The sequence below is a fragment of the Onthophagus taurus genome, chromosome 6 (assembly GCF_036711975.1).
Source record: "Onthophagus taurus isolate NC chromosome 6, IU_Otau_3.0, whole genome shotgun sequence".
Lineage (NCBI taxonomy): Eukaryota > Metazoa > Arthropoda > Insecta > Coleoptera > Scarabaeidae > Onthophagus > Onthophagus taurus.
Genome location: NC_091971.1, coordinates 19,311,496 through 19,327,281, shown reverse-complemented (window position 1 = coordinate 19,327,281; position 15,786 = coordinate 19,311,496). Strand labels below are relative to the sequence as shown.

Below are 15,786 nucleotides of genomic sequence, written 5' to 3'. Positions count from 1 at the left end.
GGTAATATTTAAATATATCTAATAATTAATAATTTAATTAAACAAGAAAAATATTAATATCCAACTTCACTTTGTTTTGTAGTGTTTTGACAGTTTCTATTGCGTCGTTGCCGGTTTTCTAGAAGAAATCTCAATTAATTCATTTAATGATCTTGAATTCGTTTTATCACATTAAAAATGGGTAGGAAATGTGCAATATCGGTATGCATGTCAGATTCAACCTGCGAAAAAGACCGCGGTGTTACGTTTCACAAGATCCCAATGCACCCGGACATTCGCCCCAAATGGATGTCACTCTGTAAAATTCCGGAAGACAAGAAGCTAATGAAAGTGATCTATATCTGTTCGAGGCATTTCCTTAGTGCTGATTTCTGTAATTTTAAAGGGAAGAAGTATATGTTGAAACAGGGTGTACTACCGAGTGTATTCCCTTGGAGTAGTGTTAAAATCAAATCGGAACCAAATCAATCGATTGAACCTGAAGTGAAACTTGAGGAGGGCGAATCGGAACTTGTAATATCACAAAATCAAAAAGACGAGGAGTCAAACAGTGAAAATACCATTATAGAAACAATTCAAAGTACAATTAAAGTAAGAAGTCCATCTAAAATGAACTTGAAGAGGGAAGGAAATTCTACAAATCAATCAACCACTATTGAGCAAAAAGTTAAAACTATCGATACAGCAACTGGCCCATTAACTTTTACACCAAACACTAAAATTGAAGCTTTAGATTTTAATCAAACTTGGTGTCCAGCTGTAATTCTCGAAGTTGATTATCAAGAAAATGAAGTGCTGGTGCATTTTGATAAATATTCAAATAAATACGATGAATGGATTTGTATGAGTAGTTCAGGTTTACGTGCTGTGTCTAATTTGGATGAAAAAAAAACATCCTCTGATGGGTTTGACGTTGGTGAACGTTGTATGGCTTCTTGGAATGATGCTAGAAAATTTCCCGCTACAGTTTCAAAAATTATTGATAAAGGCAAGTAAATTTAACATAAATTGTGGTTATGCAAAAATTTTGAGGATAGTTTTAAAAATTTGACAGTTAATTGAGGTTATGTTATAAAATTATTTATTTAAAAAAAAAATTTTTTTTTATTTTAATCATTCTTTTTTAATTTCATCATAAATTGTTTAAATTACCCGGTTTTATTTATTAAAATTTTTATTTCAATTACATAGAACATATTATAAAAATTTTGTGGTTAGTTTTAAAAATTTGACAGTTAATTGAGGTTATGTTACAAAATTATTTAAAAAAAAAAAAATTTTTTTTAATGTATTTTAATTATTCTTTTTTAATTTCATCATAAATTGTTTAAATTACTCGGTTTTATTTATTTACATTTTTATTTCATTTATATAGAACATATTATAAAAATTTTGAGGTTAGTTTTAAAAATTTGACAGTTAATTGAGGTTATGTTATAAAATTATAACAAAAATGTTTTTAATGTATTTTAATTATTCTTTTTTAATTTCATCATAAATTGTTTAAATTATTCGGTTTTATTCATTTACTTTTTTTATCAATTACATAGAACATAACCTCATTAAGAAAGAATGCAGTTTGTAAAGACTTAAAAAAAGTACAAACCGCATACCAAGCGACAAGTTTCCAAACACAAATCGAAAAACGTAGATAACGTGAAAATACAGTCCTTAAACTAATCGTGACTTTGCGATAAAACACCAATACTAACAGATAAAACATTATTAAGTTTCTGATAATGGAAATCAACAAAAAAAAATTGAAGTTGTATTTTAATTTAAAGATACCTACGAGGTTCAATTTGACGATGGTTTTGTAAAAGTATTGAAATCTCATCGAATGGCTAAAGCGTCGGGAAAAAATGTTCAATCATCACCGTTATTCGATCCAGCCAAAGGTTCGAAGCAGGAACGTCGCGACAGGAAACGAAAAATTAACGTTGCAGCTTTATTCGGGAAAAGGACGGCGCGAGCTGGAAGCCAAGAAGACAAAAATAACGCTAGTTCCACGGATTTGAGTGTTGACGATAATGCAACGATTGAATCTTGGATACCAAAGTAATTAAAAAGTTTAATTTTATTTTGTTTTTTTTAACTTAAAGTGTACTCAAACTTGGATTAAATTTGTTAATATGTTGAGTTGAGTGTGATTATTTTTTCTGAAATTTATTTAGATGGGAAAATGGAAAACCAGTCGGAAAAGATTCGTGTATTGAAACTAGTGATGGTACAAAAAAATCGGTAATCGTTCCCGATCCGCGTTTACCATCAAATTGGGTTAAACATCTTGCTCAAAGGCTTCATGGGGCTTCAGCTGGAAAATGGGATACAGTAATCTTAAAGTAAGTAAAAGATTTTTTATTATTATCTTGTAAGAAATACAATATCTAAAAAATAGATTGTTCTAATCTTAAAAAACAAGTATGTATATTGTTTATTATTTGAAATAAATTATGTTTGGGTATTTTTGGTTAAAAATCTGTTTGCAGTGGTATCTATTCAGTTTTAGCTTCAAATTTGCTAAAATTATTGAAACAATTTTTTTTAATTTAATACATGAAATTAAATACATTCAGCAAGTTATGAGTTATACTTTCATGCTATTTTTATGGGTTTGACTATAAACGATCTATATGTTAAGACAACACCTATTATATGGAAATGTCAAGAATGGTACACTAATACATAGATGGATAACTCTCTACATCCTGATGTGGGTTAAGAATTGATGGATAAGATAACGACTTATTCATTTACTAAATTTACTGATTTTCTTTATGCTGTTTCTTTGGCAATAAAATAATTGACTGATTTTGAAAGTAATGTCAGTGAAAATGATGGGCAGTTAGGAGAGGTAGATAAATGGCTTGTTAAGAACATCTAGAATACTATGCTTGATGCAAGAACGTTATTGATAACTAATATTGTAGCTTCAATTGGAGAATTCACGACACATTGTGTGCCATCTAGAGGATTTGTTTCCGCGAGAGCCTCCCAATTAAATAACCGATGCAGAACATGCTCAGTGAAAAATCCACTCAAAATGGGGCAGTTACAATTTTTTTCATTGGCTTATTCGATAGTTTAGCAAAATTGTAGACTTCTACCATTTTTTATTTTTCAAACTGGGCTTTAGTTTTTCAAAAAAAAAAATAATGAAAGTTTGAAAAACTTTGGAGACGTCACCGTCGTTTCGTACACGGTTGGTTGAAATAAAAATCAATAAAAGATGCATGAACAAGATGCCACAAGAATCTTACGCGCTAAAGAGATCAGAACGATGCACGTTTGTATCTTCTTGATCTTACGCGAGAACTTCGTAAACGCCACCAAAGTTTTTATAGAGGGGATTTTGAATTTTAATATTAATTATTGCAAAAATTAAACAATTTTAGGATCTGAAATTGTTACCAATTCTATTTTGATATAGTTTATCGATTTTTTGAAAGACGGTTTTTCTATTCAATTGAGGGTAACGGCTCTATACATAGCAAAACAATAATAAGAGGACGAAAATAATGGTTGGGTTGGGTAGATACTAATATTATGATAATAATTTTAAACTGTAACTGAGACGTTATCATAGAGTAGTCAATAAAGATATTACACAGTTCACTTTGCGAAATAGAATAAAATTATTAATTATGTCTGGACTACAGTCTTATTAATATGGCTAGACTACAGAGTTGACGTACAACAGTGCGTGACAATGAATTTGAAAGTGATGATAGTGATTGTTTGGAGGACATAGAAGAACAATTTTAGAAAATGTGCGCATCTGAAATCGAAAGTGGTGAAGAATCAGAAGACATAATTAACATAATTAGTCATACATCTGAAAGTAATAATGAAACGGACCAGAACAGCGATTGGCAGAATGTCACTGAAAGAGACACCTATTCCAGTTCCATCGAATTTTGTATGGGAGACAAGGTGCAAAGGCTGCAAGTTGAATGAGCTTGTTAGTAAAATAGCGACAGAAACAAATTTATATGTTCAAAAAATAATTAGCAGCTATGAAGTCTCTGTGCACTCATTATGGCATAATTGATATAATGTTACTGAATTAAAAGTATTCCTTGTGATAATTATCAACATGGGATTGATGCCTCTGCATGATATCAAAGATTATTGGAGCAAAAGATTCCACTTATACATTCAATTTTATAATAAAATTTTTAAACGTAAACGATTTCTACAAATACTTTGGACAATGCATTTAGAAACCATGCCGCAAACGGACGATAAAGAAAGAATTTTTCTAGATAAAGTTGCCTATTTTCTTAACTATTTGGACAAAAAATTCAGACAAGATTTTGTACCAGCATAGAAAATCGGTAGATAAATCCATTGTTGGATTCAAAGGAAGAATTTCAATCAAAACGTACAATTCCAAAAAACCAAACATTTAATGGATATTTATACACATTACCATATTTTGGACAATAAACGACAAACGCACTAATTTACCCCGATTTACCAGTCACAAGCCGGATTGTTTTACACCTGTATAATAATCTACAACAGTCAATATTCGAAGCTATAGAATACCATATTTTACCGATAGACTCTATACTAGCATCATACTTGCCAAAAAATTACTTAGTAGTAATTTACAATGTCATTTAACGGGAACGGTTATGACGAAAAGAAAAGGAACACCTTTCTGGATGAAATCACCGAAATTAAGGATAGGGGAAACAATTGCTTATCGCAAACATGGAATATTGTTGCTTTCATGGCGTGATAAACATGTCGTTGCTGTCAACGTGGGGAACGCAACCAGTTTTCAAGCCAAGTACAATATAATAAAAGTATGGGCAGCGTCGATTTAGCAGACCAACATACTGCAAGCTACTGCTTCCTTCGTAAAACCCTAAAATGGTGGAGCATCTCCTATTAATACCAATAAAAACATTTCTCACAAACAATTCAGAGGAACACTATTGCTTGATCTTGTCATCATCCAGCGACAAGGAACAACGACTGGAATGTTACATATAATTACACTGCATCTCCAGTATAAACACAAGGATTGTGCAGTTTGTTCTAACCGAAAAATTCCAGGTAGTAGAAAAGAGACTTCGTGAAACTTGTGACAGAAAACCGGGATTGCATGTCGGAGAATGCTTTAAACGGTATTATAAGCTGTAAACAATAAAAAATCTTACCGTTTTGAATGTTTTCCAAAGTAAACGCTACCAAGCAAATAAGCGACTGGTGAACTCTGTGCGGACCGGCTGGTACGAACTTGCAAATCTAGCGTGGACCGGCTAGTATGAAACTGCGAATGTAGCGCGGACCGCAAAGGGCTAAACATGAAGGAAATAAAGCAGAATAGAGTAAACTAATTCAGGAGGATATAGAACCGATTGGACATATAAATTCAAGCGTTGTTAAGAACGTAGTCAATATGAGGCAAAGACGATTGTTGAGAATCAGAAAGAATGTCAACAACAATTCAAATACGTAAGAGATCATCTTACGTATTTGAATTGTTTGAAATTAGTTGAGTTCAAGCCTTAACGATTCTTAACGCTATTGATGTTACTCATTTAATTAATAAAATTCTTGTCTAGTGGACATGATAATACTTATAACAAATTTATAGTTACTGTAAACATTTAATTAATGGCTTATTGGTAAATATTAAAATAATAAACAAATAAATATAACTTCTTATCTTGCATTCAATTTCAATTTATTTTAACGGAACCGGTTTCGACTAGTTTTACTTAGTCATCTTCAGCCGAATGGTCAATAAAATAAAATCAACATCACAAAGAGCAGACATATAAAAAACATTTTAAAAATATGAAATTACACAGTGTTATTTTATATATCGTTTGTATAGGAACTTGTGTAGTTTTTGTCTTTTTACAGTTTAATTGTTTATATATTGTATTTTAAAGTGTAATTTATTTATTATTTATTTTATTATTTAAATAAATTGAATTTTGTAAGATAAGAAGTTATATTTATTTGTTTATTATTTTAATATTTAAACGGAACTTGCAACATGGATATCAACAGTTATTGGTAAATAGTGACAAAATGGATTAAAATAACGGAATTGTATTACATGTATGGTATTAACTCCATCAATTCTATGAATATACAGTCAAACACAATGAGCATCTCGTAAACTAATAAGAGGCACAGATAGCCAATGTAAGAGATGTATGCAGACGCCCAATGTCGATTTGTTGGAGGAGAGTTGATAGAAAGTGCTAAAGTAGGGTGATAGGTCACTGCTTTGATTGATAAGTTGCCATGAGATTTGTGCTTGGACTATCGACTACTATAGATCTATGCTGTAGTCTTAAATTTCAACATAGACGGTACTGACATCGCATGTGTCTGAATGTTGATTATCAAAAAAAGAAAAACAGGTGTTTTTGAGCTCTCCCCATATTAGTCAGCGACTATTTAACCCAACCCAACGCTATGAGCCCATAATTTCTGTTGGAATATTCTTTTAATTTTATATTTTATAAACTTCTACGACTAGAGTCATTTTTGTTTAGTACAGCGTGCACTTAGGTTAAAACGTGTACGTTATATAATTCCCGGCAACAGTTGAGTCGCCTTGAAAGGTTTTGAACCTATTGTTCGAGTGAGAATATCGCCGTCGCTGAAGGTGTTCCCTTATGCAGATCGAAATGGACGATTTTGTTTTAATACAATCAACTCGATGCCCATTTTCACCTCTGTGGATACGTGAACAACAAGTGTAGAAGAGAAGTGTAGAGAGATGATCGGAGAATAGAGACAAGTCAGACAAAAGTGTTTGTAACAGAATACCAAAGGAAATAGAGTCAACTATAACCAAAAAAGAAATACAAGAAATGGTAGAATATCACAACAAGTGATAGTGTAGTTTTCGAAACATGTCTACTTAAATAGAATTAAAACATTTTAATATTTCTCAAAAAAGTTTTTACTTTTACATAAATTCTAGTTTATCACAACAAGAACGAAAGTAGAAAAATTGAAGAGTATGATAAATGGGGCTGAGATGTTAACTTGCAAAAAGCTGTCAGTCTACATCTGTCTATCTTGGACAAAAAAAAACTGTGCAACCAAAAAAAAGCAGTTCATACAATCATCTGGGCGTAGAAATATTGAAGGGATACCTGAGAATGCGATAGCCGAAAGAAATCTGCAGGGTAGGAAAGCATGAACATATAAAACAATGTATAACAAAAAAAAATAAACAAAAAAAACTTAAAGCTGTGACGTGTGGCCTATAAACGATAAGATAGAAAAAACACAGCAGCTGGAAAAGTGCCAATTTAGTTGGTACAGTCATGTGTAAAAAATGTGCTAAGACCCACTACTAAAGAAAGAAGGGAAGAAAGACCACAGAGGAGTTAAAGTGAAGGTATTGATGGAGAGATATAACCTGACAAATTTAACTCATACATTAAAAACGGTGTACAATGATGAAACGAAGAGAATAAGATGAATGTATGTTGGATGTTATACCCAAATAATTGAAACAGAAGGTCGAAAGAAGTTTCAACATATTGTTCCGACAACAAACAAGAGCCCTTCTTTTGCTTTCATCAAATTGTTACGATTTGTGATCTTTTTTTGTAACAATATACCATTATATAACCAACTCTATTTTATTTATTTTTTTCCCCACACAGTTGGGCAATTCTTACTTTCTCGAATATACTAAATATATAAAACAGAAAGTATTGTAATCGTGCGAATATTCGACTTCAATATTGTGATGAATCTTTTAGATCCATTTTAACAATTTATGGCATTTTGTACTTGGCGTCGAACATATGTGACTGATATAGCTTTCTACAAGTCTGTCGAACATATATGTATAGACTGACGTGGCGATTAACGTGTTAACAGTCGATATTAATTCAAACTCGCTGGATCTAACTCCTTCATATCGTAGTACTTCTAAATACATTATAGAGTCGTTTCGATTTGTATAACTTGTAATGTATTAATAAATGAACAATCCCTCAATCTTTGCCTCCAATTTTCCCTGTTTCTGACCTCTCTCTTCAAGTTTCTGCCCCCAATTATCTCTTAATGTCCCGTTCGACTGCAGCCTTCTATCTCATTCTCGTCCACTCTCTCGGTCTTACTTCTTGCATCCTTCTACCCATTACTTGCTTAGGTATTCTCTCTTCTTCTATTCTAATCACATGACCAACCCATCATAAACACTGGAATCTGATGAACTCCAGATAAGAATGACGGGTCCTTATAAACACGATACAATTCATAGCTGTATCTTGATCTCCATATATTATTTTTTTGCACTGGCTCTACTATTGGAAATGTAGTGGTCAATGCGAAATGTGCTTTATTGGCCAGAATGGGTCTCCTAACTTTTTATGCACCCAGTCTTAATAATTGCATCTCAAGGTATGCAAAAAGTGGCTGCTTCTATGTTGTTCATTGCTGTGGTATTGATATTGCTATTTTGATATTCTTGTTTTTTCCGTGTTGATTTTGAGCCTGACTGTTTTAGTATTATTTTTCAGTTTTTCATATCTCAGGTTAAGCAGGGTGGGTACCAGCAGTAATTGATTTAATGTTTGTAAATAATCCTTATTATAACTTCATGGTTATTACACATTTTTGAAATGATTATCTATTTTTTTTGTTAAGTCCTGAAGGTCGAAGATTTCGTCTTCGCAGCGAAATAAAAAATTACATCGAAGAACATCCCGAATTAAATCTAAAAGAAAAAATGTTCGATTTTTCGATTTCAAGACGTCCAACGAAACGTTCAAGAAACGAATCCAGGCGCTCCACAACATCTCGCGTAACTAGTGAACCCGTCGTAGTTCAAGAACCCGCAGAGACCACTACAAACGTTGAAGAAGAACGTAAGTTATCAATTATTATGACTTTGACAAATTATTTCAAATTGATTTACAAATTTTAACCATAATTTTACAGCCACTCAAGATAATTTAAACAGTTTAAAAATCCCTCTAATTGATAATTCTTATAAATGTCCCATAGAGGGGTGTGGGAAAAATTTTCGGCGCGAAAATTTAGCTCAAATGCACGTTAAACATTATCATCCAGAATACACAAAGTATTTAGATTCAACGCCAAATGTAGCCGATTTGGCCTACGCAAGAACGGTTGGCGAATCTTTAGACAGATCTCCAGGCCCAGAAAAACAACAAAGATTATCAACAAATACTAAATCAACCTCAAAACTAACTCCAAAAATAACTCAAAAAGAACCAAATTCCGTCTTAGAAGCGAGCCATTCTGAAATAATAAAGTTATTAAGTTCAAAATCGGATAGTAACAAAAAAGATGAACCAACTTCGCCGATTTTGCCATCTGGTTTGCCCCCAAGCATGTATCCTGATATAAAATTAAAAGATTTATTAACTAAATCAGAAGCGATCCCAAAACGGGATGATATCAATATGAAAGCTTTAATTTCAAGCACTCAAAGACCGAGCTTAAAAATTAAAGAAGAAATTGATACTGATTCCCCAAAAAGTAGTTCAAATAAACACAACCAAAAAAGAAAGCGAATCGCATCCGAATCAATTGAAATAAAACAAGAAATTAAACAAGAAGTTTTAGATCCCGCAATCGATTTACCCCCAACCCAACCCCCCATAAATAACGTTATCATTGAAGGCGGCGAAGTAATAAAAATTGTTCAAATGAAACGAGAGGAAATTATAAATTGTACTTGTGGGATTACTGAAGAGGATGGTTTGATGATTCAATGCGAATTATGTTTATGTTGGCAACACGCTTATTGCAACAACATACAAAGAGAGAGTCAAGTTCCTGATAAATATATTTGTTATATTTGCCAAAATCCCATTAGACAGAGAAGTTCAAAAAAATATTTTCACGATCAAGATTGGTTAAAACATGGCACTTTACCAGTTGGATTTTTTCATTGTAAAGATGAATCAATATTGAAAGAGAGATTTGAAAAATTAAAGAAAACTCACGATTTAAGTGGGGGATTATTGGAATTAAAGGATTATTTACATACTTTGAAAGTTAAAATTAAAATTGCTGAGTAAGTTAGATGTTGTAATATTGTTAAAAAAAGAAATTTTGTAACATTTTTTTATTTTTAGAGCTAAAAACCATCCGAAATTATATTTATGGTCAAAACCATGGGAGAAACTCCCATTACCCGAAAAAACTGAAGAAGAAGCATCTAACATAAAACCGGATGATTCCATGTTATTAACTTTATTAAAAAATAAAGACAGTCAAAGCTCATCAGAATCAACCGAATTCCCAAAATTAGATTTAAACACTTTTATGGGAAACAATTTGGAGAATATACAATTACAAACGCCAAGAATACCACAACCAGAAGCGGCGATTGATTCAGCTGATTGTCGATTAAACTTATTGGAACATATCTCACACAGTCAATCCTTGGTTGAAGAGAGATTAATGGAATTTGAAGACCAAATTGACAAATTGGACACGTTTTTGGATATGGACGAAAACGACATCGATTTCGACCCAAAAGTTCGACAAACCACTCAAATGTTAATGCGAGATTTGAACGTTCTGAAAGAACTTTCTCAAATGAACACGTTTTAGTTTATTTTTGAATAATCTTTGTTTGTATTATAGTTACCTGTATTCTTTGCGGCTAAGTTTGCGAATAAAAGGAATATTTAAGATAAAGGTTAAATAAAGAATGTTTTTGAAGTTATAAAAAATTTATTTGTTGGCATAAAATTTTTTTTTTGTTATAAAATAAATAACATGAATTCGACAACCGTACTTGACACAAGGTGTTTAACTTTCAAACAATAAATAGGACTTTTATCACTGCTGATAATAAATTATTTATATTTTAATGACTTGTAGAGTCAATTAATAAAAATAACACCTTTTATTATTATCTCTATTTAGATTAATTTTTTTTTTGATTATAAAGCACCGTATAACGTGTTAAGTAAGAATTTAATTTTATAATTAATCTATAGAATTAGGTCTATAGAATACATATAAGGTAAAGTACCCAATTATTGGCAATACTGTCTATAGGGGGAGGTGGGGCGCAATCAAGACTAAATTGATTCGATTTGTGACATCTTTAAAACGTGCCTTTAAGTGTAAAAGTGTTTTAGCTATCTTTTGTGCCATCTTGTAATGATTTATATATACCAAAGGTAAGTTAGGGCATCAAGTATGAAGGATTTCGTGTTTTTTTTTTTTAATAATTTTGTGGTACTTTGAAGTATTAACTACTAATTAAGGTACCCCAATTATTTTGTTATCATTAAAAAATGGTGCGGATGTATAAGCCAAAGACTGAAAGGTGTAATATAGATGAAGAGAAGATCAAGACCGCTGTATTTGAAGTTACTTCGAAAGTATTATCTATACGAAAAGCCGCTGACAAGTATGGTATCAAACCTGGAACTCAGCAACATCATATTGAAAAGTTTGGAAAAGCTTCTAGGAAGACTGAAGGGTCACAGCTCGGCTAGAGAAAGTCTTTTCTGAATATTTGCTGACTTGTAGTAAGATGCATTATGGGTTATCCTAGCAACAACTTTTGACATTGGCTTATCATGAAAAAAACATAAACGTGTCGGAAAAGATTGGGCGGCAGGATTTAGGAACAGAAATCAGAAAGCCTGAAAATACAAGTGCAGCAAGAAGCTTTGCATTTAAATTCACACCAACGCCTATAGTTTTGGCTGAAAAGACGCATAGGCAAATAGAACAAATTGTTTCAGCTTAATATGGGGAATTAGTAATATTTTATGAAACAGTAACAGCAAACGCGAGGTGATTAAAATGGGTTTAAATCTAAATGGCACACCCGAAGGCAGTCTTGGTTTGGAAAATAGGAGCGGCTAGATGACAGCTGAATTGTATATTCAAGATCTTCAACACATTCATCTTCAAACTTCATACACTAAAGATAACAAATTCTAATTATTTGTGATAATCACGAGGCACATATTTCTATTGAAGCTGTTAACTACTATCGTGACAATGGGATTATCTATCTTTCTTGATCACCATACAAGTCACACAAATTACAATCGCTGGATGTCAGTGTTTTTGACCCGTTTAAAGACAAACTGAAAATTTAATGTTTGGCACATTCAAAATATTGGCATCTCTATATAAAATTGCTGAACTATCAAAATCTGCCCTCTTGGAATCTTTTACACCCAAATATATCACATACTAGGAATTTGGCCATTCAATAAACTTGGAAATTAGAGAAACAGGAAGTAGATTTTGTGGACCTGGAAAAATGTCAAAATGATGAAGTTATTGATGAAAGCGGTGATAGAGATGAGACGCAAGCAGACAATTTAGACAATCAATTAGATATTGCTGCATTTGCGAATGTTATTCCACATCTCAACGTTTCACCACTTTCAAATTCTGGTCTGTCAAATTGCAAATATGCTGGATGCGATTTTTAAGAAATGAATCATATAAAATTTTATATAAAACACCCATGGATGATAATGCAGAGTTTAAAATTCTTGATTTAATGCCATGTCAGGGTAGACCTAAAAAATTTGGAAATATTATATTGCCATCATTATACAAAAGTATAAGAAGCATCACATCACTAAAATATCGAGTTACTGCGATATATAGGGTGATTCACATAAGAACCGACACAGAGGACAAATTAAGATGATTTAACGTAACTTACCTCTATACTAAGTTGTACACCTGAGGAGTTATAGGCCTTCAAAGTTGGCTCTTAAATTTTTAAAAAGTTCAATATCTTCGTAATACATTAAGCTAGAAAAACCAAATTTGGTATACGTTATGAGTGTACCAAGGGTATTAATTGGTAGCAAATTGAACTCAATTGAGGCATTTCATAGGGTTGATTAACGGTGATGGTACCCTAAATTTTGACAAATTTTTTTAACCTTTTGGCGGATTTAATACATTACTACTTCATTTCATGTGGAATTTAATTCTAAAACTTTTCTTACTCGTATTATTTTTTAAAAAACATTGTCGTTTTCATAAAAAACTTAAATAACTAAAGACACGTATTTCGTAATGTTACTTAAAATAAGAGAAAATTTAGTAGTCGGCTATGAAATTGTACGTCAAACTTGACAAATAGGGTATAAAGTTATTTCACGACAAGGTTTTCTCCATCACCTTTCATTCTTGAGTTATGATCGATTTTAACACCAAAAGTACCCAATTTTGACATTTTGGGGATTTTCTCTTTATCACCTGAAAATCATTACATCTAAACTAAATTTGTTTATGGATGATGTCTTCTTAGTTGACAATAAACAACTTATTCCTAAAAAACTTTTGTCCATCACCTTTCCGCCTTGAGTTATGATCAATTTTAATATCAAAAGTACTCAATTTTGATATTTCGATAATTTTCTCTTTTTATCATTAAAAAATCATTATAACTAAACCAAATCTGTTTATGAGTAATGTCCTTTTAGTTAATAATAAACAATTTATTTCAAATAACCTTTTCTCCATCACCTTTAATTTTTGAGTTATGATCTATTTTAATACCAAAAGTACTCAATTTTGACATTTTGGGGATTTTCTCTTTATCACAAGAAAATCATTACATCTAAACAATATCTGTTTATCAATAATATCTTTTTAGTTCATAATAAACAATTTATTCCTAAAAAACTTTTCGTTATCACCTTTCATTCTTGAGTTATGATCGATTTTAAAACCAAAAGTACTTAATTTTGACATTTTGGGGATTTTCTCTTTATCACTAAAAAATTATTATGCCTAAACTAAATTGGTTTATGGATGATGTCTTTTTAACTCATAATAAACAGTTTATTTCTCAAATTACGTACAATTTCACGGCCGACTACTACTATTATCGATGATTTTAAGTAGCATTAACAAGATACGCGTCTTTAGTTTTTTGAGTTTTTTATGAAAACGACAATGTTTTTTAAAAAATAGTAAGAGTAAAAAAAGTTTTAGAATTAAATTCCACGTGAAATGAGGTAATAATGTATTAAATCCACAAAAAGGTTAAAAAAATCTGCCAAAATTTAGGGAACCATCACCCTTAATCAACCCTTTGAAATGCCTCAATTGGTCTCAACTACCCTCGGTACACTCATAACGTATACCAAATTTGGTTTTTCTAGCTTAATGTATTACGAAGATATTCAATGTTTCAAAAATTTAAGACCCAACTTTGAAAGCCTATAACTTCTCAGAGATACAACTTGGTATAGAGATAAGTTGCGTTAAATCATCTTAATTTATTGTCCTCTACATGTCCCTACTCTGTGTCGGTTCTTATGTGTATATACCTCCGGAACACCATAACTACTTTAAATCCCTTCCGCATACTGAGAATGTTAAGGAATAACTTGTTATTAAATTTAATTTTTTTCTTCTAAAAATATAACGTAAATAAAATGTTTTTTTTTTAAATTTTTTAAGCTATATGTTACAGAGTTAAGCTCTTTCACATTTTATAACAACAAATTTTTATTTTGAAAGTGACCTAAATCCTTTCAAGGTAAGCAAGGACGTATTATACACTTAATAATACCGATTTTTTAATAAGAATTATAAAATTAACTCCCTTAAATACCATTTAGCATTGCGAGTCAACCTTACTTATATTTTTAATTTTGTAAAAACGCAAAACATTAAATATTTCAAATCACTTTCAAAATAAACGGCTTATTTACGATAAAATATAAGACTGATTATGATCTCTTCACAATAAAAGTACAATATTCATGAGTGTTCTAATTTAAACTTATTTCAAAGAATTTCCACTGTATTAAAGTGCCCCAATTGATGTTTCTAAGTGCCCCTTTGGTAGGGCAGAATGATTTAAAATCCGTTTGTTACAAAACACCTAATTTTCCTTTTTTTTTCACAACTTAAACAGTTTTTCTCTTTACATTATAATATTTGTATATTTAGTTATACGCCGAGTTAAAAATAAAATAAAATAAATTTATTACGTTTTTCTAATGATATTTGTTTCTTTATTTTTCAGCATCAATCTGCCCCAATTCCCCCTATGTGCTGCTAACTGCTTGTACCTGGTTAAATTTGAAGTTATTTCTTAATACATTAGTTCAATGATACCTTTCTAATAATACCTTCATAAAAAATTCATTATGATCACACCCAATTTATTATTTAGCGTGTCAATAACTGAGCAACTTCCCTAACGAATAAGGAAATGAAGACAATGAATAAATAAGTACATTTTACATTTTATTTTACACTTTCTAGATTAATAATCTAATTTTGAGATTTTTTTAGTGATAGAATGTCTTTTTCCTCCATACATTTAAGTAGATCTACTTATTAACTCTTTAAAATAGATTCATTTTTATTTTCATAAAAATATAATATATGGTTGAATATATTTTTTTAATAAAAATTATTTTTAATTTATAAATTAAGTTTGTTTTAGAATTGACTCTACAAGTCATAGGCACACTTAAAAAACACCTCAAAAAAATTATTAAAAAAGATTGCATCATTAAAAAAAACAAAATAAAAATCGCAACAGGTAACTGAAAATAAAATAAAAATTACACTTGGGCAACTTCCCCGTCCTGTTGCAAAATCCAGTGCGCGGCTTTCGTTATGTCCCAAGAACAATGGTCCAATGCTAAGGTATAGGTACCGAGCGGAGCGCCCGGGACGACTTTTTGCAATTTAATCACCTTAATTGCTTTTAGTACCTCCCAATCGGTATGATTAAGCGCTTCTAAACACTGCTCCGTTGAAATCTTACGAATTTACTTTACATTAACCACC

The 15,786-nt window shown here is 31.3% G+C and overlaps 2 protein-coding genes across 6 annotated transcripts in view; one reads left to right on the top strand and one right to left on the bottom strand.

The window, feature by feature from the left end:
• The first annotated feature begins 86 nt into the window (after positions 1–86).
• LOC111415465 (PHD finger protein MBD-R2) lies at positions 87–11,208 on the top strand. The gene is made up of 6 exons (XM_071196703.1): positions 87–988; positions 1,785–2,058; positions 2,175–2,342; positions 8,647–8,867; positions 8,941–10,045; positions 10,107–11,208. Exons 1-6 carry the CDS (start codon positions 178–180, stop codon positions 10,585–10,587), a joined length of 3,060 nt encoding a protein of 1,019 aa, XP_071052804.1. The 5' UTR covers positions 87–177; the 3' UTR covers positions 10,588–11,208.
• The window catches only part of LOC111417197 (activated Cdc42 kinase-like), a 29,740-nt gene continuing 24,848 nt past the window's right edge, over positions 10,895–15,786 (bottom strand). For 4 of the 5 annotated variants that reach the window (XM_023049413.2, XM_023049415.2, XM_023049412.2 and 1 more), the window contains one exon: positions 10,895–15,758. In XM_023049413.2, the coding sequence (XP_022905181.1) occupies positions 15,558–15,758 (201 nt within the window). In that variant the 3' untranslated portion in view covers positions 10,895–15,557. Of the gene's footprint in view, positions 15,771–15,786 lie in introns of all 5 variants that reach the window. The other variant, XM_023049417.2, reaches the window with a different exon arrangement.

Bases quoted from the DNA above. Each gene is read 5' to 3' on its own strand.
- LOC111415465 (XM_071196703.1), top strand. From the start codon at position 178: ATGGGTAGGAAATGTGCAATATCGGTATGCATGTCAGATTCAACCTGC. The intron at 989-1,784 runs GCAAGTAAATTT...TTTAATTTAAAG, and splicing joins TTCAAAAATTATTGATAAAG to ATACCTACGAGGTTCAATTT. The intron at 2,343-8,646 runs GTAAGTAAAAGA...TTTTTTGTTAAG, and splicing joins TGGGATACAGTAATCTTAAA to TCCTGAAGGTCGAAGATTTC.